This window comes from Palaemon carinicauda, chromosome 38 (genome assembly GCF_036898095.1).
Source record: "Palaemon carinicauda isolate YSFRI2023 chromosome 38, ASM3689809v2, whole genome shotgun sequence".
Taxonomy (NCBI): domain Eukaryota; kingdom Metazoa; phylum Arthropoda; class Malacostraca; order Decapoda; family Palaemonidae; genus Palaemon; species Palaemon carinicauda.
In genome coordinates, this window is record NC_090762.1 from 23,036,120 (window position 1) to 23,063,803 (window position 27,684).

General features: G+C 35.0%; 1 protein-coding gene across 2 annotated transcripts in view; it reads left to right on the top strand.

Moving 5' to 3' along the window:
* The window catches only part of Pdk (pyruvate dehydrogenase kinase), a 57,220-nt gene extending 30,786 nt beyond the window's left edge, over positions 1 to 26,434 (top strand). Inside the window, exons 2-8 of one of the 2 annotated variants that reach the window (XM_068361947.1) lie at positions 1,054 to 1,261; positions 2,614 to 2,798; positions 3,506 to 3,667; positions 14,089 to 14,133; positions 18,391 to 18,563; positions 18,728 to 18,952; positions 24,580 to 26,434. In XM_068361947.1, the coding sequence (XP_068218048.1) occupies positions 1,054 to 1,261; positions 2,614 to 2,798; positions 3,506 to 3,667; positions 14,089 to 14,133; positions 18,391 to 18,563; positions 18,728 to 18,952; positions 24,580 to 24,750 (1,169 nt within the window). In that variant the 3' untranslated portion in view covers positions 24,751 to 26,434. The remainder of the gene's footprint in view (positions 1 to 1,053; positions 1,262 to 2,613; positions 2,799 to 3,505; positions 3,668 to 14,088; positions 14,134 to 18,390; positions 18,564 to 18,727; positions 18,953 to 24,579) is intronic. The other variant, XM_068361948.1, reaches the window with a different exon arrangement.
* The last annotated feature ends 1,250 nt before the right edge of the window (positions 26,435 to 27,684 follow it).

Below are 27,684 nucleotides of genomic sequence, written 5' to 3' on the forward strand. Positions count from 1 at the left end.
CTTTACAAGGCCATGCTGCGTTACTATGCGGGGAATATAATCAGTGTAGAATTTTGAAGCTTCTAAGAGCACAAATTTCTAATCTATAATTGCCTTTTCAACTTTGAATGAAGAAGTGACCTACTTATACATATTATGTCCTATATAAACTAAGTAATATTTCTTTTTTTTTAAGTGTTTGTGTTCCTGTCAAGTGAAATTTATGGTTTAAATTGCCTTTTTTTGTCAATTTTAGAGAGAACTTTGATAAGTGTTGGTTGAATAAAGGAAATAAAGTATGAAGTCATTTGTTTAATAACAAATATCGTGGCCATTGGTTGTCACAGTAGCTGATAGTGTTCGGTTTGACCCACACCGTGGCAGGATTTGGTAAGTGCATTAAACTCAAGGTTTAACAAGCAGCTGTCTGCACTAGACCCCATCCTCTCTCTCTCTCTCTCTCTCTCTCTCTCTCTCTCTCTCTCTCTCTCTCAAAAATATAAAAACACAGATTTTTCAGTAAAAGGCTTTTGAGTTATATAAATGATGAAACTGCAAAAAGTTAGGAAGTAATCTTACTGATGTTCATTTTGGTTTTAGTGTTTTAAGCATTGCGTAACATGTGCTGGTAATGCATGTGCAGGTGTGTAGGAAGCATTTTCATCCAGGACATGAGGTCATTATAGAAAAAATTCCTCTGAAATTAGTAGTAGTAAAGGAACACAATGAATATATTCCCTGTGTGTAGTGATCAATACCTTCAATTTTAGGATGGAGTTTTCAGGGTGTTCGGAGTGTTGCGAAATATCATCTCTCTCTCTCTCTCTCTCTTTCTCTCTCTCTCTCTCTCTCTCTCTCTCTCTCTCTCATTGATGTTTCACAGGTGTTAGTGTTATGTGCAGGTGCTACAAGCTTGTTTAATTTAACATTTTATTGTAAAATTATTCAGCTTTTAATCACTTTCCAAAGAAAGAGTAAACAATTCATGACCTCGATTTTTTTCTTTTTATCATAAGGGCTTATCCATCGCAGATGAAAACAAACAGAAATTCTTATCGGTTTTTCCCTTTTCAGGACAAAATGCCACACGGACAGAATCTTATTTATTTCTACGCAAAGAACTTCCTGTTAGATTAGCCAACATTATGAAGGAGTTCAGCCTCTTACCAGAGAACCTGCTCCTGATGCCCTCGACGCGTGCAGTTCAAGACCTCTACTGCAAGAGTTTCGGTGATCTTATGGAATTTGAGGGGAAGGACGCAAATGCTAACCTTATTGACAAGTAAGTCGGGAAATCATTCAGTTTGCTTCCTTCTATAAGGCTTTATTCCTCTTGAATCAGTCTCGAAAGGTTTATTTGATTTAAAGAAGTATTAACCCATGTAATTTAGCCCTTTTTATTTTTATAGATTGATAGCAAATGCTTTGGTTTGTGGACGTTTTGAGTGTTAGGAAGAAAATTAAATAAATGTTGGTTAGGCTTCTGAAGGTAATGATATTAACTCTATTCAGATGATGTAAAACATTTGGAATTTCTGAGAATGTAAGTTTTAGTTATTTAGCATATTTATGACTGAATTTTCAAAAACCCAATACTGTATTTTAATGTAAAGCACTATTTTAATAATACGATAATTGTTTTTTCATTAATCTTACATAAATTTCCAAGTTGTAACCTTTTATGTCCTCCTGCTCTATTAGGAATTTGATTAACATCCATCAGTTGTAAGAGATTAGGCTATCTTCCCTTATGTTAACAAATTCACTAGTTGAAGATAGAACAAAATAATGACTAAAACCCTGTTAGATATAGTTGCAAAATTTATGGCTTTTGGTAATATTTACATATGACAGTATGGTGAAAATTTACTAGATTTTCAATATTGAAGAATCTTAAACTAAGTATAGAAAGCTTTAATTTCCTTAGATTTTAGAGACGACTATTCTAAGAACGTTCTGCCTATGTCTACTTGATAGTTAATGGTCAATCGTTTGGTTTTTTATTTAAATCTCGGGAATTTAGTTTCATTCTTATATCAATTGATGTGTATCAATGTGAGTTAAAGATTTACACATTTTTAGTTATGTTTTTGTGGAGTTTTTGTATGTAGGTTGCTTTCGCTCTTTCTTCCTTGCCCTTACATTAAACCTTGCTTTTTAGATTTGGGAAACACATCTTGTTTAGGAAACAACATTTTGGTAAGTTTTCAAGTGCCCATTGTAGTCCTACTCACAAAGTATTCAAGGGATTGGTCTTTCAGTATTGAGGATATTCACCTATTCTCTGTTTAGTTAATTAATTTCTTTACACATTAATATTTGTCATTTCATGTTCACTTTATTTTTAAATAGCATGTTTCTCTTTTTTTTAGCAACAATTTTATTTTTAATTTTATAAGGAATTTATTGTTTGCCAGGGATGACAAAAACCCTACTGGCCCACACATCTCTATAAAGTAAATTAGGTTGCAACTGCACAGTTAATTTGAATATGAACAAGCTTTTAAGAATTTGGTACAAAACATAGTCAATATTCTTAGAATAAATATTGATATACTGTAGTTGAGTCCTCAGAAACTATCTTGCAGAACAGAGCATTTCATTGTCATTCTTACAAGTAACATTTATTTTCAGATTCACAGATGCCCTTACTAAGATTCGGAATCGTCACCAGGACGTTGTAATGACGATGGCTCAAGGTATTATGGAGCTAAAAGATGCCCATCGTATTGACAATAATATGGAAGCATATATCCAGTATTTTCTTGACAGATTTTATATGAATCGGATATCAATTAGAATGTTGATCAACCAGCACAGTAAGTAATTTCTTATCTTTGGCATTTTGTACTGTATTTACGCTTCAATTCAATGTTGGACAATGAAAAAATACTTAATGAAATTATTTTAACTTGATCATACATACTTTTTTATATATGTTTTGAGATATCTTTTATAGTAATTGTAAATAATATTCACTTTTAATACAGTTTCAAGTGATAAATGTGAAAACGTGGCGGAAAAAATGTATATTTTGGGATGTACAAAATTCCTTTATTCTCATAAGGTCTCTATGAGAGTATAAGGATTTTTGTACATCCAAAACACTTTATTCTCCCCATCTTTTCAAGGGTTTTAATGCAATTTCTATCTTGAAGATACAACCTAATTAAATCCATGTACAGTAGTTGAAAATGCTTAAAATTATCACTGGAAAATGTATTGAAAGTGAACATTTACAATTGCTATAAAATACATCTCAGAACTTATTAGATGTATTCCCAGCCAAGTTCTTAGCAGTGTTCACTGGTACCAAAAAGTAATTTTACTCTTGATGTAGTTAATCTTCATCAGTAGTAAAGCTGGATTCTTCTTTTCCAGTGACGCTCTCTTTAGAGCTGTTGTTGATACATATAACATTTGATTCGTAAAAGAACACTAACTAAAACATCTTGAATAAACTTTTTACACCCAGAAAGCTAGTAGTCTAATTTTTTATATTATTGATACACATTTTTTTTTCCAGCGTTACTTTTCGGCGACAGTATCAACTCTCACCATCACATAGGATGTATTGATCCCCACTGTGATATTGTTCGTGTAATCGAAGATGCATATTCTAATGCTCGCTTCCTGTGTGACCAATACTACCTCGCTTCACCAGAACTTGTTGTTAAACACCATAATGGTAAAGTAATCATGATTTAAATTAGTTTTCAAAGTTAATAGGTTTTTTTTTTTTTTTTTTTTTTTTTTTTTTTTTTTTTTTTTTTTTTTTTTTTTTTTTTTTTTTAGAAATTAGTGAAATTTGACAGGTCAGGGCAAATCCTAGCTTATTTTGGTGCTGTTACTGGACATCAGACTTGTTTACTGTATTAAAACTAATGTCATGTTATGACTCGGGCTTTCACCTGTTTGTTGTTTACTCTAGATAGGTATTGCTTATAGTTTTTATGTTGCTTGTGTGTGTTGTTGATGGGGTTAAAGTGGAATTCTGGATAAGGGAAATAACTATTAAAGCACATTCAATTTGAGTTAAATTCTGTTGAAATACTGTATAGATTTTTCACAAGCTAGCAAATTTTAATTTTTGGCAATGTTGCATTGCGATGAAGTAAATTACTTTAGTGTACACAAATTAAATTTTGGTGAATGATCAAGTTTTATTCAATATAAGTGAGTTTAAACTAATTGTACATTTTTCTACTTTTATATGGCAGTGCTTTAATTTGTACCGTACTAACTTATATTTGTTTGGTATTCCAGTTTCCCTTGATCTAGAAGAATTGTTGATGAACTATCCAAAATTGTATTTTAAGAGTTTGAAATTTTTACCCTAAAAGTTATTAGGTCTTGACAAGTTTTTTTTATTTTTTTATTTTATGTTGACTAGTAGTGCAAATTCTTTATTGTAGCTTGAAGGGAATATTGTCAGAACATCAATAAGGTTGAGTTTTCAAATATTTGTGGTTTTAGTTGTACTGTAATTTACTCGCAATGGTCTCCTTGCTTCATGGTTGAAGGTTATTTTCTATTATATGCTAAGCTATCATGGCTGGTCAGCTTTATTGAATTAACTTTGATTTTAAATTGTTTGCTCATCATGGACATAATGTAACCCACATTACTTTATCTCTGTCGGAGCTTTAGTTGTGATTATCAGTTGCGTTGCTTTAGAGGCTAAAGTAATGGTCATTTAATATACATTGCTGTGAAAGTAGATCTGAATGTTTCGTAGCTTGACACTTCAACTCCATTTACAAATGTTTTCAGTGTTATTTAATCTATTATAGATTTTATTTCATGTAAAACTTCCTTCTTTTCCTTTGTGATTTCTCTACTCAAATTCCAAACAGTGTTATTCATTAGATTTATTTGGATAGCAGACAGTCCCCTTGCATGTATGTTGCAAGTACAGTAAATTCATCACAGGTACTGCAACCATGAAATTCATAGATTAGTGTAATGTTTGATGACAGCAGTCTTTTGAAAATCGTAACTTTGTTCGTGGTTTTTTAAGTAGAGATGCTGTAATTCTATTGATATTTTGAAGCTACATTTATAATCCTTCAATCTTTTATTCTTGTGAAAGAATAATTCAGACACATATTCATAATCCAGATAAAAGATGGGGTGAAGCTTATATAATAGAAAAGAATTTTGGGAGAGAGTTTGAGAGTACTTACTGTAGTTAGGAGTTAAGACAATTTTGTAGAATATCTTTGGATTACAGGTAGGTTTTACCCTAAAGTTTTAACAGGTGAATTGTGCAATTTTAACCCTTTTACCCCCAAAGCTATTTGGAACTTTCCAACCCTTAACCCCCTGGCGTTTTCTTTTTCAAGCACATTTTGCAATATATTTTTTTAAAATTGCTCTAACAGCCCTAATTTTTGTCATAGAGAGGTCAGGTTGGTCTCATTATTTTGGAAAATGCCTGAAGTTTCTCATAAAGTTATCAAAAGTATGCAAAAAAAAAATTTAATAGCAGTTTTTGGCAAGGACGTACCGATATGTCCATGGGGGTAAAGGGATGAGTTTTGTGAAACGTACCAGTACGTCCATTTGGGGTAAAAGGGTTAACAAGTAACACACAAATCTGTAGAAATAATTTTATGCATTGGTGGGAAATTTTTCTTTAGGCCTGTTAGTATGAAAAAGTTTCTTCCATAATTTTTCCTATTTCTTTCCTTGTCTAATTTGGATAACATATTCAATTAGGGTAGAGCTAGTATTGTTATTTGCAAAAAAGGAATTCATGCAAAGTTATTGAAGTTTAGTCCTATAATAACATTCATATTACAGTTCATGACATTTCTTTTTCTCAAAAATGAAGATTTATAATAAAATTAATATCTATACATGTCTAATGTTCATATTGCTTTGCTCTTGAAGCTTGCTTATATCGACGTTTCCCCCAAAATAGATTAATTTTTCTTAGCCTTTAATAGCCTTGGGCCTCTAGTACTCTATAGTATTGAGACAATCTAGCAGCTAATGGTATTAACCATAGCTTCGTTAAGCGCACTATCCTCCAGTCTTATAGTGAACCCTAATCCCTATTCTGTTTACCTAAATTACTCATTATGTAGGAGGGTGGGTATGTATATGGACAGAATATTATAGAAATAACTTATTATAAAAACCCATTTATGTTTATGAACTTCCACTGATGTTTATATTGGTAAATCCCACACTCCAGTAGAGGTTGGCTTGTGAAAAAAATAGATAGGCCATTAACAGACCTAACATTATAAAAGTATTTAACCCTGGATAGGTACGGTCCTCGGACACCCCTTTAAGGGTATACTCGGACGCGAACGACCCCGACGCCAAAAAAAATTCTTGAAAAATCAGTTTTTGCAGTAACCTCCTTTTTTCTTTTGCCAAAAAAAACTTCAATGAATGCTTAAAACAACTGTAAAGATAAATACTACTCATCTGCAGAAAAACTATTTATTATAAATATTTTAAAAAATTAAGTAGAAAAAAAAAAAGACCTGACATAAAAATTCATAAAAAAAAAGTTTATACATATATACACAAATCCTTTTAGGAATTGATTCTTGAATGTTTAGGACACATCTTGATGTATTTTGGATGAAGTCAGACCCATGGAGGTGAAGATCTGAAATGAGAAAAAAAGGGTAACTTTTTTTGGCCAAAAAAAAATTGTCCAAATTTCATGAATTTTTTTGGGTACCCAAATGAAATAGGAAGTGGCTAATTTTTTTAGGGAATAAACATATGTTATCCTAAAATAGAAATATGTAAAAAAATCTTCATTATTTTGTAAATTACATTTATATCAGGGGCCATATCTAAAGGTAATTTTTTGAGTACTTGGAAATTTCGTAAAAAAATACATATATTTAATATATAATATGATATTTATGCAGGTAAAAATATACCAAAATATCACAAATTCTATAGGGAACAAGAATATATATAGATAGGGCAGCTTACGCTTCGGATATGTCCACAAAATGGCCGCCAACCACACTGACTCAGACTCCCTAATCTGCCACTTGAAATGTAGGAAGGGTATGTCAATTTCAAGGTGTTATTTACTAATCTAATTATTATTGGATATGCATAAAAATTGTATGGTGGGTTGCTAGATAATTGTCGATTATTTTACGACTATAAAATTAAAATCCTGACCCAAAAAATTTTTTTTGAAGGGAAATAAAATCGAAAAAAAAAAATGTAAAACAATATTTTAGCTAAAAAAATTTGATGATATTCAATCAAAAAAAAAGTAAACAAAATTTTCCGACAAATAAACATCTAGAGGAATCATTACTCTGTGATAGTTCCTTAGTGCGTAGTAATTTTGAAAGAATTGGGAAAAAACGAAAAAATGGCAATCACCGGAAAATCGAACACATACCTATATATACGCCATATCTGGCTAAAAAAAAGATAGGCATGGGTAGCCAGATCATCTAGAAACACTTTCCAACGCTATAAAAATATAAGTTTTGCGACACTACTTGCCAATTCCTTACGGTAACATGACTAAGCAAAAAAATGCAAAACAAATAAAAAGGGGCACTCGTGGAAAAATGGCCATTCTAATATACGGTATTTCAGAAAAAAAAAATTTCAGCCACGTGCTAGGCAAACCATCAAGGCATATTTTCCGACAAATAAACATATAAATGAAATATTACTCTGTGATAGTTCCTTAGTACGTAGTAATTTTGAAAGAATTGGGAAAACACGAAAAAATGGCAATCACCGGAAAATCGAACACATACCTATATATACGCCATATCTGGCTAAAAAAAAGATAGGCATGGGTAGCCAGATCATCTAGAAACACTTTCCAACACTATAAAAATATAAGTTTTGCGACACTACTTGCCAATTCCTTACGGTAACATGACTAAGCAAAAAAATGCAAAACAAATAAAAAGGGGCACTCGTGGAAAAATGGCCATTCTAATATACGGCATTTCAGAAAAAAAAAATTTCAGCCACGTACTAGGCAAACCATCAAGGCACATTTTCCGACAAATAAACATATAAATGAAATATTACTCTGTGATAGTTCCTTAGTACGTAGTAATTTTGAAAGAAATGGGAAAAAACGAAAAAATGGCAATCACAGGAAAATCGAACACATACTTATATATACACCATATCTGGCTAAAAAAAAAATAGGCATGGGTAGCCAGATCATCTAGAAACACTTTCCAACACTATAAAAATATAAGTTTTGCGACACTACTTGCCAATTCCTTACGGTAACATGACTAAGCAAAAAAATGCAAAACAAATAAAACGGGGCACTCGCGGAAAAATGCCCAACATTCTAATATACGGCATCTCAGATAAAAAAAAAGACATGCACGTGTTAGCCCAACCATCAAGGCACACTTTCTAACACATAAACATGAAAAAAAAATCGATAATATACGGCAATTCCTTACTACGTAGTAAATTTTTACAAATATTGAAAAAAAAACAGAAATTGGCAACCGCAGTTAAATACCCAATATACCAATAACTACGTCGTATCTGACAAAAACAAAATCACGCATGGGTAGCCAGATCATCTAGACACACTTTCCAACATTAAAAAAGCAAAAGTTTTACGACACTATTTCGCAATATCTTACGGAAAAATGACTTGGCAAAAAAAATAAAAAAAATTAAAAAGGGACACTCGCGGTAAAATGCCCGACATTCTAATATACGACATCTCAGATAAAAAAAAAGACATGCACGTGTTAGCCCAACCATCAAGGCACACTTTCTAACACATAAACATGAAAAAAAAATGAATAATATACGGCAATTCCTTACTACGTAGTAATTTTTACAAATATTGAAAAAAAAACAGAAATTGGTAACCGCAGTTAAATACCCAATATACCAATAACTACGTCGTATCTGACAAAAACAAAGTCATGCATGGGTAGCCAGATCATCTAGACACACTTTCCAACACTAAACAAGCAAAAGTTTTACGACACTATTTGGCAATATCTTACGGAAAAATGACTTGGCAAAAAAATGAGAAAAAATGAAAAAGGGGCACTCGCGGTAAAATGGTCCTCGTGGTGATGAACGACATTTTAACTAAAAAAAAAAACATGCACATGGTAGCCAAACAATCCACCAAGACTTTCCACAACTGATAACCTATACAAGTTGCACCATTCTACGACAATTTCATAATACGTAATAACTTTGATAATTATGCAAACTACCTCAGAAGGGTAAACTCGGACGCGAACGACCCCGACGCGTCTCAGAAATCGGGGAAGGAGTACAGCTACAGCAATGCACATCTGGACACTTCTAGAGCGTGTAGGGGAGACACCTCCTGCAGGTCGATCACCCACAAATTCAGTCACAGGGGTGAGTCACGTGAGAAAAACCTGTTTTTTTTTTACGCTCGGGGTCGCAAACGACCCACCGTACCTATCCAGGGTTAATACTTAGGCTTGCCTCTTGGTCTAGTATCCTGTAATTCCCCCGAATGCATTCTAATAATGTATTTATATAATTTTCCCAACACAATATTCCAGATGCAAAAAATATCTAAAATTAAAACAAATTTTCTCACTTGAAACAAATTTCCATTTGATAAATCAACAGCAGCTACTCTAGCATCCTGTATGTTGATAGGCAAACTAGGTTTCTTGAAGATGATGTTTGTGAATACTGACTTGGTATACCATTTAGCTCCTGCTACAACCCTTTCCAAAGAAAAAAATCTGGTAAACCTTAAGTGATGTAACTGCTCTTTTAATATAAACCCTAACATTCAAGTTAGTTAACTTGAATTGAACTTATTGTGAGCTGTTGTGACCAAACTTTTAACTAGATATGACATCTCAAAATTGGAGCCACTTAAGCCATCCTGCTGTATGTAGAGACTGAGCTTATCACATGTTGAATCATGTGAGAGGTGGAAAGGTGCATAGGCCCAGATGTAACCTGTTCTGTCTACCTTCCATGCTAAAGGACCTGTAATTTTGTCTACATTAGGGTCTCCTTACACATTCAAATCTGTAGGTATACCAGTGGATGCAGAGATCATTCACTGGAATGATTTGGTTCCTTTTGTTTCACTTATCTGCAAAATTTTAATTTTTTTACTAATAAACCTTTGAAGAATTAATTTTCTCAAATTTGTTAAAATCAATAGCATTTCTCCTAACTGGTATAAGGATTTTGACCTTTTTTCCCCTTGTTTCTGGATATAAATTGTTGATGTATTTTCTTAAAATGCAGCCATGCACTTTCCTCATATTATCAGTTCCAGATTTTGCTTAAACCCCGCTAGAAGTTCTAAGCAGTTGATATGAAGAGTTGATTTGCTTTTTGTGCATTTCCTAGACAAATGGCAAAATCATAGTTGCTTCCAATCCATTCTGTGAAACTTCTATTAACAGAGATAGATCTAGGATCGACATTACCAAGGAAACTATATGATAAGACTTATTCAATTAGTTTATTTTACATACATATCTGATAAGCCACACCATGCATGCAGTAGTAGTAGCTGGAAATATTTACATAAAAAAAAAAAAACGGTACACGATTACAATCCAGGTGTTTCCTAACACCCAGTAAACACTTGGAATATATTTTATTTTATAGGAACAAAATCATTTGAAATGTGAATTGAAAGATTATATTATCTAATAATGAATCAATTCAGAGTATAAAATTGGTGAAAATGTGGAGAATAAGCTATCTTAAAATAAGCTATCTTGAAAATAAGTTTCCTTAATGATTAGATATTTCATCAGAGACGTTATGTATATTTGCACATCCTGTGCATGCTCTAGGCTAGGAACTTTTTTCTATCAGTAGAGGTAATAGGATATACTTTAACACTGTTGATGAAAATTCAAGAATTGCTAGTGTTTGAGGTAATTTTGATCAAGATAACCTACTACACAGAGAGGATGGAATCAACAACCCAGAAGTTAGTCACTCAAAACTTGATGCAATCATGCAGTTACTTTGCTCCAAAGGAATCATATGTTATGCCATTCCTTGTATTCAGAAAATGTTTATGAGCACCTCTGTTAGCGTGAAGAGGGATCTACTCTCCTAGCTCAGTCTTCCGCATCGAAATCCAGTAGTGTAATAGGGCAGGTGGTCTAGATTTCAGAAATGTTGAGGTTTGTGGAGCATTTACAATAAATCTAAAGTAAATAAGAAAGAGAGATTCATAGGAGAGGACCTCTGTAATCTGCTGTGCACCATCAGAAACCTCACAGAGTGCTGCTCTAAAACTAGAAGCTTCTGAAGATCACTCAAATTAACTCTTTAATGGCTGAAGTGATATCGGCAGGAAAACTGACCTTATCTTCTCTGGATTGACACTTAAACTATGAGTGATTTTTATTTGGTAGGCAACTATAAATATAAAGGAGCAATAAGGCCTTGGCCTTCTTCACCTTGACTCTTATATCACAATACTACCTGTGTTGCCTTCAGCACGAGAGACACAAAATGCAGATCATGAACGTTCAGAAAACTTTACTTGAACAAACCATGCAGTAATCATTAACAAATCCAGGAGAAAATCTTTGACAATCACTAATAACCAAAGTGATACTTACAACTTGTAAAAGTAGACCTGCTAAAACAAGATTGATGAAGAGATTTTGAAAAAAAAAAAAAAAAAAAAAGTGTGTGCTAAAGTTGTGGTTATTGCCACTAGCTGCTTGATGCTACTCTCTTTGCATCAATTCCATCCCCTGAATGTAGATCTAGGGTTGGTGAATCCCTTAATAGAGATTTAGCTAGAATTAGTGCATGGTGCAAATTATGGGGTATGAAGTTGAATCCTAACAAAACTCAAAGTATGATTGTAAGTAGGTCAAGGACGGTGGCTCCTCAACATCCGGATCTCAGTATTGATAATGTTTCTTTAAATATGTACTGTATGACTCTTTCAAAATTTTAGGTGTGATTCTTGACAGTAAATTTACTTTTGAGAAACATATAAGGTCTGTGTCTTCTTCAATTGCACAAAAAATAGGCTTATTGAGAAAGTCTTTCAAGATTTTCGGTGATCAATCTATTCTGAAGAAGTGTTTTAATTCTTTCATTCTACCTTGTTTTGAGTATTGTTCTCCTGTCTGGTCTTCAGCTGCTGATTCTCATCTTAATTTGTTGGACAGAAACTTACGGTCGATTAAATTTCTTATTCCTGATCTAGATATTAATCTCTGGCACCGTCGTTCAATTAGTTCATTATGCATGTTGCATAAGATTTTTCATAACTCTGACCATCCTTTACATTCAGATCTCCCTGGACAATTCTATCCTGTTCGTAATACTAGGCAGGCAGTTAATTCTAATAGCCAGGCCTTCTTCATCACGAGACTCAATACTACGCAGTATTCTAGAAGTTTTATTCCAGCTGTTACCAAGTTGTAGAATGATCTTCCTAATCGGGTGGTTGAATCAGTAGAACTTCAAAAGTTCAAAGTTGGAGCAAATGCTTTTTTGTTGACCAGGCGGACATGTCTTTTTATAGTTTATTTATAACATATTTGTTTTTGATGTTGTTAATAGTTTATATATGACATGTCTGTTTTGACGTTGTTACTTGTTTTAGAATGATTTATTGTTAATTTGTTCTCTTCATTTATTTATTTCCTTATTTCCTTTCCTCACTGGGCTATTTTTCCCTGTTGGAGCCCCTGGGCTTATAGCATCTTGCTTTTCCAACTAGGGTTGTAGCTTGGATAGTAATAATAATAATAATAATAATAGTGTACTAGAGGCCTAAGCCTGTTAAAAAGGAAAGAAAACATGAATTTTTCTTCTTTTTCATTTTTGGTGTAAACGTAGATAGATATAAGCATGCTTCAAGAGAAGCAATATCAACAGCAGGAGGTTCATAGAAATCAAATTTTAAGAAATTCGTTTAGCAGTGGCGAGGTTCCGAAACAAATATTTGCATGAAATTATGTTCTACAGGTGAATGTGTTAGACTGGTGATAGGAATTTATAAATGCAGGTGTAATTTATTATTTTATTGAATAATAATTTAAATAGAAATACTTTCAGCATGAGTTATGATAATGTTAGAAAGTTTGTTTTTAGAACAGCCTAAGGGTGAAAAGTCCAACTAATTATACCTTTGTTGTAGGAAATAGACAGGTTCTCAAAAATTCTCACATAAATTGAACTCTCAACCTCCAATAATTTTTCTTGGTCTCAAGAATGAAAATAGCTCCAGAGTTGTTTAAGTTTGTTCAGAGATTCAATTTGATAGGCATTTCATCATCTACTTCACGCCTCATAGTCCTCAGCCATGTAGGCCTGGGTTTTCCAACTCTTCTAGTCTCTTGTGGAGCCCAGGTATTTACAATTATGATATCAAAATATCTGTCTTCATATTCTTTATGCAGTAGTACTAATCAAGACGAAAATAACCTAGTCTGTATTTAGTTATTTTTAATATCTTGTTAAGTAAATCATTATTCCTAAAGGATCAAGTTCATAGGTTTAATATAATAACTGGTAACAGCGGAGCACTAAAAACCTTGATTTTATTTACTATAGTATTGTTTTAACTTAATGTTTCAGGTCTTCCTTCAGATATCATGATATCTAAAATTATGTATGATGTATAAATTCTAGAGAAAGGTTTTGTGTAAACTCAAGGGTGGAATCAGTAAAAACATTTTTTAAGACATTCTCAATTACAGTCTTTTGGGTAAATTTTTTTTCTGCTTTCACAAAAAAAGGGATTTTTAAAAATCTAACTTTTTAATGTTGATTTAATTTACTGTTGTAATTCAAATATAATATATTTTTGCGGGGTGGAGGGAGGGTGGCTGAAATGGATCATGGAAGAGGTTAAAATTTTAATGCTTAGTTGTGGTGTGTATGGTAATAGAAATAAATTTGGGACTACATTAGTTGTTAACTGTACAATATAGTTTTTATTTGTTGATAACCTCACTGAAATTAACTGATGATTTTGTAAATGTTGATTGTGATAGATTAGCTCTAAAAATTGCATTAGTACTATGTTTAGCATTACTGAATTCCTGATAAAAAATGTGTGTTCATTAGCAACACTAATGGTAGATTGCTTTTGCTTATTTGCACCCACAGAGCACGACAAGAAGACAAAGTACATTAAAGAAGCTGGAAAATCAGGTACTGTCTTTCATCTGTCCATGTATTTATCTTGCTTTGTATGTGGTCTTGTAATTAATCTTGATTTTCTTGTTTTTATTTACAGCTATCAAATAAATATTTAGAACAAAACTACAAGTTTAGAATAGCTTTATGGTAGAGGTTATCCTGAAAATACAAATGCTGTTTAGCAAAATATAGGCTTTTATCAGTAGTTTTGTTTTCTACTGTAATTACATTCTTTTAATGTCAATTATAGATAATGATTATAAAGCTCACTGGTTTGCAAATATTAATCATTTGAGAGTTTCATGAGTTTTCTACACAAAATTGGTAAGTTACAGTTTCAAATGTTTGTTATAGCTTTATAAAAATTATATATAATTGACTATTTTGTCATTATATTGAAATTATAATTTGTGTAGGTCTTCCATGCCATCAGCAACTTTGGCCTGGTAACATTTTAAAAAATTCAAAGTGTAGTTTGCTTGGAAGAAAATTTTTAGTTTGGAGCTCAGGTATATTCATTATTAATTGCAACAATTTGTCATGATTTGTATACTGTAAAGAAAATCATCTAGATTTATTCATATTTCAAATACAGTAGTGGATTTATCTCTCTTTTGCTGTATGTTAAGTATAAATGCTGCCCTAATTTTTATGAACCTCTCCTGATGTTTATATTGCCTCTTTGTTAGAAACTCTTTATCACCATAAATTTTATAAAAAATCCTTTCAAAATATACAAGCCCCCTAGTAAAGTAATGAGATAATTTAGCAGTTATTGTAGCTTGCTAGTATTTATCCTTCATTTGGTTTCCTTCATCACCGTTCCTTTCTTGGAGTTCCCCTTCTAGATTGTACATGTAATGTTTTTATAGTATTTTACAGTAATCTGATAACTACTATTGTTTGGTTAGGTTTCTGTTGTGAGGATTATATTTCATTGTTCCTATTATAAATTATGTTTGAAGTTCTTGTTTATAGAACCAGAGATTACAGTATACACTGCATGTCAATAAAGCTTCTTTGCTGTACTGTAAACAAAACGGCTGCCTTTCGTTTGCCACCAATTGCCGAGGAAAGTAATTTTGAGTTCAAGGGGAATTACTAAGACAAAATAGTATTCTTTTGTTTATGGAATGAATAACAATATGTCACGCTATGCTAGCATAACACCTACTGTAAGTTAGTGATTGATCTGTTAAGGTTGCAACTTATTTAATTTCCATTGTTATTCTCAAAAACAAGCAAGACTTCTCTTGTGGGTGGTAAGTCTGACTTGCCTGCCCAGCTGTTTTCACTAACCTAACTTTATTAGTCAGGTCTAGTGATCATAATTACATAGTGTTCCATAAGTAAAGGCTCTGAATGTTCACTGCAGAATACAGAGTTGTTCCTCTTGTATAAGTCTATTTCTTTACTTACTTTATTCTTTTTTGCAACATAACCCTTACATTACTGCAATTTTTAGTTGCTCTTTATGACATCTAGATTGCTACGCAGCAGGATTCTTATATCCCACCTCGCTAAATTAAGCAGTGTTAAACAATTATGGTTTTAATTTGGGGGAATAGTGTTTCACATAGATACTCTTTTAAGATTTTTTTTATTTTTATTAATGGTGTATCAGCTCTGCCGATAGATTTTATCATGTGATCACTGAATGACAGTGAATTTTCGTTCGCTCACTGCTTGGCTACTAGTTCATCGTGGGTTTGCTTTAGTGTGGTAATTTAATGGTAGTAGGTTGGCCAGGGCACTAGCCACCTGTTGAGATACTACTGCTAGAGCGTAATTCCCTCTCTCTGGTTATGGCTCATTTTGTCTGCCTACACATATACCGAATAGTGTGGCGTATTCTTTCCACGTTCTCCTCTATCCTCTTACACCTGACAACACTGAAATTACCAAACGATTCTTCAGTCGACAGGTTAACTACTGCAATGTAATTGTTCAGTGGGTACTTTACACTTGGTAAGGGTAGAAGAGACACTTTAACTATGGTAAGCAGCTCTTTTAGGAGAAGGACACTCCAAAATCAAACCATTGATCTCTAATCTTTAGTAGTGCCATAGCCTCTGTACTATGGCCTTCCACTGTCTTTGATTAGAGTTCTCTTGCTTGAGGGTACACTCCAGGGATGCTATTCAATCCTATTTCACTTCATCTAGTTTTTTTTTTCCAAGTTTTTATTGAAAGATCTAATTTCATGCTGTTACAGTTCTTGAAATATTTTATTTCCATTGTTTATGACTCTTGTTTATTTACGTCCTTCTTTTCTTTCTTCACAGTGCTATTTTTTCCTGTTGGAGCCCTTGGGGTTAAAGCATCTTGCTTTACCAACTAGGGGTATAGCTTAGCTTGTATAAATGATGATAATTGCTTACAGTCAGTAACCTTAGCACTGTATTTTTGTTTTTGTTATCTTAATTCCAATATAGTAACTTCTTTTTGGAGAGTAGATTCAGAGTAATATGTTGGGCTAACTTCCTCTGTTTCACCCCTAAATGAAAAGCTAAAGTAACTAGGGTTTATCTACACCATTCAGCAATGGCTGTGGTGATGCATGGGTTATCCCAGTTTCTGCTCTTTTGTATTATTTTGCTTCTTATATTAATTACAGATTTGTATAATGGTGGTTTTCATGATGATAATGTCATAATATCTCCACCTTTGGACAACAAAAGTTCTGCCATCTTTTGATGGTGATGAGTTTCACAAGCTCTTGACATCCACTTGCCTCCTTTGTTAAACTTCAGAAGTCCTGTGAATTTTCTCTTTCTCTCTAAAGGTAATTCTGGTCATGCATACCTATTTTCCAAACTTAAGTCCCCCCACTTCCAGGTTAATCTAATATTGATAGTGTTTCATTCTGTAAGAGTTCTGAAGTGAATGCTGTGCACTATAGATACGGAAACCTCACACCAAGCCTTTAATCTGCTGTTTAACCCTTACAAAATGCATTCCTAGTTACTATTTGAGAATTAAATGCAAGGTAGAAGGTGACTGGGATGTCTTGATCGTAATATCTTTCCTCTAAGTAAAATAAGCACTTCTCATTATTGTAGTCTCATTACTAATGTGGATGACATGGCAAATTGTATGATCCCTATTAAGTCTGAGGGGCTTGACAAAGTTTCAACTACAATTGATAGTTTTCATCATGCTTCAGATGAGTGTATGCCATATGCTTGCAAACTCAGCCACTAGCTCGTCTCACAATATTGTTATTGGTATTAATGTAGGAGCCACTACATCCAAAACCAACTCAAGTTTACTCGCTCCTGCCTCACCTGCTGGACAGGATTTTAGGAAAAGAAAACTCAAAGACGGTGAAAGTGAAGAAGTATTGCCTTTCCAATCTTTGTGTAACATTGCTGAGATTTGTACACCTTCTAGATTCCTTTTTAATGTTAGAAAAGCTATAGCTACTCTTGCTTTTATTGTACCTCTTACATCCTTTCTTTTAGGCTGTTGTCCGATCTTAAAATTGTAATTCATATTGCAACAGCAGACTTTTGCCCCAGTTACACCTGGGCGCTAAAATTTGGTCCCACTGCCAGGTCATATGGCTTAATTTAATTTTTTTTATTACAATTAATATTGCTGCAAATCTTTTCCTAACACCTGGGATATAAGTTTCAGTAACCTTCATAGTCACGGTTTTTGTATCGGTAATGTCTAGGTTCTTCCTAGTAGGAAATTGTTCTTATACCAAATTGAATCCTAATCATTATCTCCTATGTCTATTGATGCAAAGGGCCTCGGTTAGATTTCACCAGTCGTCTCTATCCTCTTCACACTTCATAGTCCTTAGCCATGTAGGCCTGGGTCTTCCAACTCTTGTAGTGCTTTGTGGATCACAGTTGAAAGTTTGGTGAACTAATTTCCCCTGGGGAGTACAAGAGGATGCCCAAACCATTTCCATCTAGCTCTCACCATTATCTTAATCCATATATGGCACTCGAGTAATCTCGCGTATATTTTCATTTCTAATCCTGTCCTGCCATTTAACTCCCAAACCAAGTGGAATACCACCATGTAATTTTTCTCTCTATTAGATGTTCTAGGAATTAACTTGTATTTCAGAAAAATTTCTTGTTTTACAAATTAGTTTCACTTCTTCCTATGATTGAGATTTCTTGTCCATTTTCCATAGCACATTTCCTTCTGACTACATGACAGGAATCAGGAACTTGGAGTCATTGGTTAACTTTAATTTGAAATCTGTTCCAGCTTCTTCAATACATTCAAGTAACTTTCCTTCCTTTACAGCCGACAGAACATCAGTATCCGTTGTGTATGTTCCATCCCATTTGTACCACATGTTATTTGAGCTCTTCAAAAATGCTATGCGAGCAGTGGTTGAACACCATAGTAATGGAGATGACAACATCCCTCCCTTGGAAGTTCTTCTCGTCAAAGGCACTGAAGACCTCACCATTAAGGTAAGTACCATTTTGAGTAATATTAGGTCACTACTGGGAGTTGGAGATTATCTTTTTACCAACAAGGGATCTTGAAATGAAAATTAAAAAGGTTTTCTTTAATTACATGATGTTTTGCTTCCCTTGTTTTCCATGTTGTATGATATGTTAAATGTTTTTTCCAGCTGTCTGACCAGGGTGGTGGCATTCCAAGAAGTCACATGGACCTTCTGTTTAATTATATGTATTCAACAGCCCCTCAGCCAGCTGCCTCTGGCATGGAAACCCCACCATTAGCAGGGTATGGGTATGGTCTTCCACTCTCAAGATTGTACGCCAGATATTTTCATGGTGACCTCGTATTAACATCCTTTGAAGGTTATGGGACAGATGCCTGTATATTTCTGAAGGTAAGGAAATACACTTATTCTTTATTTGTAATTTCATCATCATCTATTTCACGAATTATCCCAGCATGGGGTTTTGTAAAATAATCTCAATTTCTTAATGTGTAAATTTGTTCGGACATGTTATTAAACTAGTCCTTTTAATGTAAGAGAATACTTTGGCCAGAAGTTGAGAGCTTTTAATTCAATTTTAAGATGGGATATGTATAGTGAGGGTTGGCAAATCAAACTGTCTCCCCATTGGAGACTACTTTTATTACGCCCGTTATATTGAAAGTATTTTTCTGTAACGTTTTGCACAAACACCCATTCGTGATGTGTGAATTTGGGTTGTGTGGAATTGAAACTAAGATAAATGACCTCGGAAGAACACGCCTTGTTCGCAGTACTGTAATCTCTATTCCCTGAGTGTTGTACTTAGTGGTGCAATTTTGGGAAGAAAGCAAAGTTTTCTCTATTCCTCATGGGAGTTTTGTTGCTCGAGCAGTTACAATAGGTCCTAGAGTAGCTTGGACGCTTCCACATCCCTGCTTGGAAAATGTAAATCACAAAGAAATTCCTCCTGAATGCTGGAGAAATGCGTAATACCTCACGTTGTGAGCTCTAACTTTCTTCGCTCAGAATGAGATCTTATTCTCGGAGATGATCATCTTGGTTCTTCCCATACTCACAAAAAGGTGCTGTAGCTGAAGTTTTGTGGTTCTAGTGGATTTTGGATAGAACCTTAGAGCTCTCACAGCACAGGGTCATTGGTTCCATTTATAAGACTCACAACTTGGAAAGACAAAAATCTGTAATCAGCCATGGAACAGTTCTGAATTTTCACGATGAAAACTGGAATGAAGGAGATACCTACCTCCACATCCTTGAATGTATGGTGTTGAAGGAGAGCCCATGCAGCTTCACTAACACGTTAACCTAAGCTAAAGTGAGCAGGAAAGCAGTCTTCAAGGGGAGGTCCTTGTCCGAAGCTTGCCTCAACAGTTTGTAGGGTGCCCCTTTAAGGAATGTAACACCTTTATCATGTTCCAGGAAGAAGGGCTCACCTCCAATGGAGGGCAAGTCTGCTCAAAACTTAATAAGCTTAGAAAATTCTTCCAAGGAAGAGATATTTATTCTTTTCAATCTAAAGAATCATCAATGCCTAGCGATAGCCGTCTACCACTGAAATTGGGCCGAGTTTCTCCTTACGGAGATGATACAAAAGTCAGCAATCCATAATACAGAAGCTCCTAGAGGAGATGCCCCTCCCACAACATCAACCACACAAAACAGATCTCTTGGCCTGGACAGCGGCAGAGGATTTTAGAAGGTATCCAGCTCTCGAGAAAAACCTTTCTCAGAGAGATGCTGGATAACCTTCACAGTGAAGATAAAAGGATCCCTGAGCATTGTGGAAAATCCTGGCGTAAGGCTAATGTGGAAGGTTGGATTTAGTTGATAATTATCTCAGTCTCTGTGTTCGGAAATGTAGATCCTGGTACCACTCCATGTGTGACCACCTAGGAGCTATCAACGTTAGCAAAATGTTGGGCGAGTACCTCAATCGATTCAGGACTCTTCAAAGTAGGCAGAACGGCGGAAAAGAATGTGGCGAGTTCATATTGAGGGTACTGAAATGAGTCCTCAAATGCCGCTTCTTGGTCTGGAATGGGAGAACAGTAGATTGGAAGGTAAATGTCACAAAAGTCTATCGTTAGGGAACCCACAAAAATTCAGGATCTTCGTCATTACTGAAAGACACAAAGACCACTTCCAGCTAACTACTGGGAACTTCCTGATCAACTTGTCTGCTATCACATTCCCCTTTCCTGGAATGAAGGGGGCTAAAAGCATAATCGCATTGTTTTCTGCCCACTTGAGACTCCTCACTGCAAAGATGGCACAGCTGCGGAGACATGGTACCTCTTTGAATGTTGATGTACTGTAGAACACCACTGTGGCATTGTCGCTTATCAACACCAAGTGACCTGCTAGAAGAGGGGCAAACTCTCGAGAGCTTAAGAGGTTGCTCGCGTCTGCAAAATTTTTGTGATTCTGGCTATCTTCTTCCATCCAGAAGAAACTCTGGAGGAGGCAGCGAGAGAAAGCGAGCATCCTTGTAGGAGGTTTTCTTCCTCTTAACCATTATTTGAGGTCCCTCGTAAATTCTTCTAATATTCTTAAGGAGAAGATTGGGTCGTCTAATGTTGTTCCTATTGTAGAGATCTTGTGTGCCATCTGCCTCCTGGTACCAGTTTCTTTAGAGACGTCTGGTGTCTCGGGAGTTTGCCACTACTAAGCTGGCAGTGTCTCGGGAGTTTGTCGCTACTAAGCTGGCAGAAATGACTGTTGTAGGAAGGAAAGAGCTGTGTTCTGCTAACATGACAGTTTTTTCTTGGGAAGGAAGTCTCCCTAGGATGGTATCAATGGCTATCCTTAGATATTCTCTCCTCTTGCAAAGACAGGACAGACTTCTTCCAATTTATCATGACCCCAGTTCTTGACAAAGGAGGTCCCCTCTTCTGATTTTGCCAGGATTAACCGACTGTCCTGGTAGTGGAGCATTCGGATCCCATTGGCGTGGGATTCTTGAACTGAAGGAACTTACCTGCTACCACTACCCAGATACTTCCTGAAGGAAGAGTGTAACTATGTGGTCTTATCGCTTGCCTGGCTATGGCTGCAGTCTCTATCTGGTTTAGGTCTCCTAGGCTAAAACTTACCATATAAGATCGAGATTGGGCCTCGCCAAAGAAGGTTGATTACCACTGTCTTGCCCCTTGGAAGTGAGGTTGTGGTCTTTCCGAGGCTGTTCACTTTTCTAATGCAGTGAAGGAGTTTCAGGAAAGTGTTCCCCTCTGTTGTGGTCTCCTTCTGAGTCTTATTTAGGGTTTTTGTCTCCAGACTGATGAGAAGGTCTAGCTGAAGTCTCTTGCTTAGGAGTCCTCACAACTTGCAACAAATGAGAAGGTCTTGTCACTTCTGGCGAGACTTGGATGAGCCTCTGACTGGTGTTTGGAGTACCTTGTAGGTATACGTTCTACTTGCTCAGATCGTGGTTTCGATGGTTCCTCAGAAGTAGGATTATAGGAGACTCTTATACCCTCGCATAATTCTACTGAAAAGGAGTGACTGCAGTGAATAGATGATGAGCGCATATGACGATCTGCAGAAGAATGCCTAGAAGAAGCATACGCTTGATGATAACTTTTGTCTAAAACAATTAGGTGAAAAGCAATCATCTTCTACAAGAGTACACTTGTAGCGATTGGGCGAGAGGTATCGTCTATGATAGTAAAGCTGTCAAGTGAGTGGTGCCCTCTTAACGATAAAAGATCATGAGATTGGATGAGCGTGAGTGTAGCAAGCGCAAAACCTTAATAAAAAATGATCATTAGATCACTTTACCGCAGAGTAAGTGCTTGAAAGGAGACTAGCACTTGAGGACGCGTGCGCGCGTTAATGAGGTGAGGACGCGTGCGCGTTAATGAGGTGAGGACGTGTGCGCACGTTAATGAGGTGAGGACGTGCGCGCGCGTTAATGAGGTGAGGACGTGTGCGCGCGTTAATGAGGTGAGGAGTATTTAGGAGAGGGGCTTGCAGGAACATCTTTGTCAGATGAGGCCTGACAAGATAAAACCTGGTGATCGAAAGGATGGCGAGGCGATGGCAAGCGCTCAAAATGTGTCTAGGAGAAGTTTGCTTGTGACGAGGGTAGACAAGTCTTGGTAGACAAAGTCAGTCTGGGTCAGAGCGCTGGAAGGAGTATATCTGGGACGCGTCTAGAAACACGCAAGCAAGCTATCTGGTAAGATTGAAGACTTGCTAAAAGAGAAGGGGAACCAAGGGAAAGTGTCTAGGAGAAGAACGCTCAAGGCAGTGAGACAAAGGGAAACAGCTTCTCGTGTGCCTTGGTACACATGCTAGAAGACAAGATCAATCTGGGTCAGAGTGCTGGAAGGAGCCCAGGAATGGGAGGCTGACTGAAGACCCCACAGAAAGCTCTGAAATGCTGGAGGTTACTGCAGGAGGCACTGGAAGTTCCAAGGCAGATGGAGAGGCAGGAACTGAAGGCTGCTTCCCTTGGAAAGAGCACCTGGGAGAAGACTCGCCTTCCAAAGGAAGACTGTGGACTTTGCAACTTTCCTGTGGACAATGATCTCAAGGGTAAAGTCTCCCCCTCCGAAGCCTCTGATGGATGACTAAAAATTAACCAGCTTCCCTGTGAACCCCGGAGGGTCTGTATGAAGGTCTAGAACTTGCCCTATGAAAGTTACGGAAGGGTACCTTTCTCCCCTGAAGGTCCCAGGACAGGTGAGAGAAGAACAGGAAAACCTGAAGAGCTACTGCTCCATGGGAATGTCCGCCTTGGAGTCCCAATTACTCCCACTCAAGCTGAAAAAAAAAAAGAGCCCTTGGGAGAAAGATATTTCTGTGGAAAGGCCACGAACCTCAAGGATTGCTAAGTGAGAACTAGGGGTTAAACCACCTCCAGCATAACTTCAAGGGCACTGAAGACTGCTTCCCCAAGGAAGACAATCATATAAGCCACAAATGAATGATGAATGGAGAAGTATTGATTTCAAAGCTCAAGATAGAGATGACTGGCGTAATCTTACAGAGTCCCTTTGTGTCATTAGCCGTAGGAGATGATGATGATGAACCTGCACCACTTCCAAGAAGCCCTTGGATGCTGTTGAAGCCTCTGCTGGAACCCATACATTTCAGGTGCTGAAGAATCACTGATGACTGCAAACAATTCATAAACATGCTGGAAAAGAAAGAAAACAAAATTAAATATGCCAAAACCTCCAGCCAGGAAGAACTTCTTTTCTCACCCATGGCTAAGATCTTAAAAGAATTCTCAGAGAAAGGGGGTAACAGTTATCGCCCCACTATTGATAAGTGTACACAATCTGTTTTTAACTGCTGTGTTCCAGCTTTGCTGTTCTCTATTCTTCTATTGTGAAGGATGATGGCTTCTATTTCAGTAGGATCAAATACAAATTACTCTAAAAATTTGTGATATTACCCTCCCCCTTACACTAATGCGAGTGTATTTCCTCTAACTTTCTTTTTTGTCTTTCTTCAACTGCCCAGTGTCTAATCTCTTTCCCATATATGAGATTTCTTCAAAAACTTGAAAAGTCTGTTTCAAAATTTTCACTGCCAGGTTTTACTGTAGGAGAGAAGAAACACCAACTTTTTAAATGCTAGGGTTCTTAATAACCAACAACAGAGATGATACAAAAGTTTGCTTTCCTGGCCACATATGAAGAAATTTCTGACTACACTGGTACAATGTTGACAGATGAAGTATATACATAATTGTTACCATATTACAGCAAGAGAGAATGTTACATAAATAATGATATATATGAAGCCATATTAATTGTATATGAAGACATAATAATTTACTGTAAATATATGAATAAAAACTATTACCTCTATGATGTCCCCACCTACACATACTTACAATGGTCACATTGGTTATGCTGCAGTATAGATAAGTTTACCCTTTACATGAATGCAAAAAAATCAACATATGTATTGTTGTTACTGCACTTCTATTAACATTTCTTGTTGGAAATTCTACGATATAGATCGTTCTAAGGTATGATTTTATCATCTTATTGTGTTTTCAACAGGCTCTGTCCAGTGAAGCCAATGAGCTTCTTCCAGTCTACAACAAAACTTGTCAACGGCAATATTCTACCCCCATCCAGACACACGATTGGTCTTCACAAGGCCACTCGGCAATGTTTGTTCGACCATTTAGCACCAATTCATTAAACAAGTTGCACTCAGCATCAAGTTAACTCATACACTATCATAATTTTTGTTAATTTCATTCTTTGAAGAGCCTAGCATTTATTGTTATCCATATAAACAATTGTATGGCAGTATTTAATTTAAAATTAAGGTGATCATACAGATTGAGTTGAGAATTTTCATTCAGTTGTTTTTGTCATTGTGATTTAATATATATCATCCACTATAATGTTGGAATGATTTAATAAAAATTGTAAAATTAATTTTCAAAATCGAGATGAGTATAAATTTCATAACTGTCCTTTTAGTTGCACAAGATTTTTCAGAAAACAACATAGTAGAAGTGAAAGATGCAATTCCTGAGCTAAGCACAATACTCTGTTTGGTGCTTTGTTTCTATAGATGATTGACATTAAGCTTTTGTAGCTGTAGTTTTGCAAAATTCAGTGAGAAGTTAGCTATATGCGACTGCGCATAAGCTGGTTTTAAACCCTTCATTACACAGTTCAGTTGCCCTATGGAAAACAAGCAGATGTCATGACAAACCTTGATGTACAAAATATATCTGCAGTAAGGAAGGCTTTATGTAATTAAAATTGAAAGTACTGTATGTATAAATTAATAGAGTACTGATAAAAAGCTATATGAATGTAAGCATTTTTTTTTTTTTTTGGCTGCAGCAGCATAATCTGGACTAGGAAAGAAATAGAACAACCATGTCGGGTACATGTACGAATAATGTTTAGATTCTCCTGTATTTATATTAAGTTCTTTGTAAGCTCAAGAGTTTGTTGAGCATGTCATTATTGGACAATGCAAGTTGTACATTTTGTAATTTTTATTCTGCAGTGATGCTTAATGAAATCCTGTTTGATTTTACAAGTACAGTACAGTATATAAATTTGAAGCAATAAGGAATTTTGTGTATGACAATGTAGGACAAAGCATGAGCAATGATAATGATGAAAGAATTTATGACATTGTGTTAATATTTATAAATGTTGACCATTTTGTTTTGCAGGTAGTTTAAAATGAATTGTAAAATGTGAATGTAATGTAAATTTTGCTTTATTAGTCTTAATATTTTGTAAATAGAGAGGAATTATTTTTATTTAAATAAAATTTTACATTTTGGATCAATGATCTTGTAATTTTTCCCTTATTTTTCATTATCATGTTTTTAGTTGGATAGCCATATTGTGGACCAGTAGATTAAGATGAAAAAAATTAGTAGCTGGACATCATGAAGTGTAAAAATATAAGATTAGAAAAACTTTTTGTGAAAAAAATTATAAGCTTTCTTTCACAATACTTAAAAAAAAATTACCTCGGCAAAGGCCATATCACTATTACATTTTCTGTAATTAAAAATGATAAAATGGCGAAATTTTTAAACTGATATTTCAGATGCTACTATGTACATAAAGGTCTTTAAAAGGCCTTAAGAATATCTTCCATGAAAATTAAAAAGCACAACTTAGATAACTATTTTTGTATTGGTTAAGAAAAGCATTTTATCTTCATCTAGTATAGATTAAATTTTTGTTCAACAACTAAAGGTTAACCTGTATTAATTGCTGTAAAATGATATTCAGTATCTAATTAATACCTAGCGCTATAGTTAAACCCTCAATGTAGATGTAAAATGTCAGTTTGATGTTGGTCATGTAACTGCTTGTAAGAAAACCACATCTTGTGTAGATTTCACAGCTGTTAAAAATATGAAAAAGGCATCATCATTTAATCCCTTAATGTATACAGCTTCCCCATTCAACTAACTGTATAATCAGAATTATCTGGTAAACTAGTTACTTGATAATGGAATATAAGAATTTCCTAACAATTTCCCTTAAAGTTCCTTTCTCAAAATTTGAGCTAAATTGGGGTCTTATGATTTTTATTTATACAGTACAATATAATGTTAAAATGCAATTCTGGTCAAGTGTTACTGATCTTGAATTATTTGACAATACAGCCTCAAGGGATTGCTGATCCTAACTATGTGACAGGGTATTAAATTATTATTACTTTCTTTTTCAGTTCCCTGAATCTGATGGTATAAGGCCCTTGTAAAGTAAATGATGAATTACTAATGAAATGCATAAGTTCTTTAACAGATTCAAGACAATACAATTTAATCAGTTGTATGACACACTGAGCCTATTATAAAAATGTATATGGTACAACTACAGGCACATCATCAGGTTACCTTTAACTGCAACCATATTTCAATTCATTCATTCTATTCACATACAGACTTGTTCATAGGAGTAAATTGCAGTCATTTACTACCACATCTATACTCCCAATGGAAGGGTATTCTTTACTTGAAGAGGAGAAATGCTATGTGAAATATATTAAAGTACTTAGTACATACTTACAGGAGTAGGATAACCTTCAGAGAATGGCTACTACTGATGACTGCAAAGTTTCTCTCCTATATCTAAGTCATGTATTGTCTTTCCAAGATCAACCTGTTAGAATGTATATTTATGTATTTTTGTATTATTTTATATTTCAATACCAGCTCTGCTTAAAATACCAATGACTGTATAATAATACATTAATATTCAATATGTAAGATAACTAGCAAATACAGGCAATATGATCCTGTTTGGCTTTCATTTACCTGAAGGCTAGGAGTAAGCTTGTTTCAGAGTAGTAAACATTTATAAAAAGTGCCCTTGCACATCTTAAAATGAAATTATTAAATGCCATCATTACCAACTAGGGGGTGTTTAATTAATGATACATGAAAAATTAAGACTTTTTCCATAGATACAAAGCTTTTGCAAAATTTTTCATGACCTAAAGGACACATGAAAATTTCAATAAAATTAAAGAAATGGGTAAACACTTTAACCATATATTTTACCTTCATCTTTTTTGTCTCCCCTCTTGTGGAACAACTTATTTTAACTTTTATTTCACAATAACAGGGTTTTTTCAATATTAAACTTAGCCGGTGATCATATAGCTGT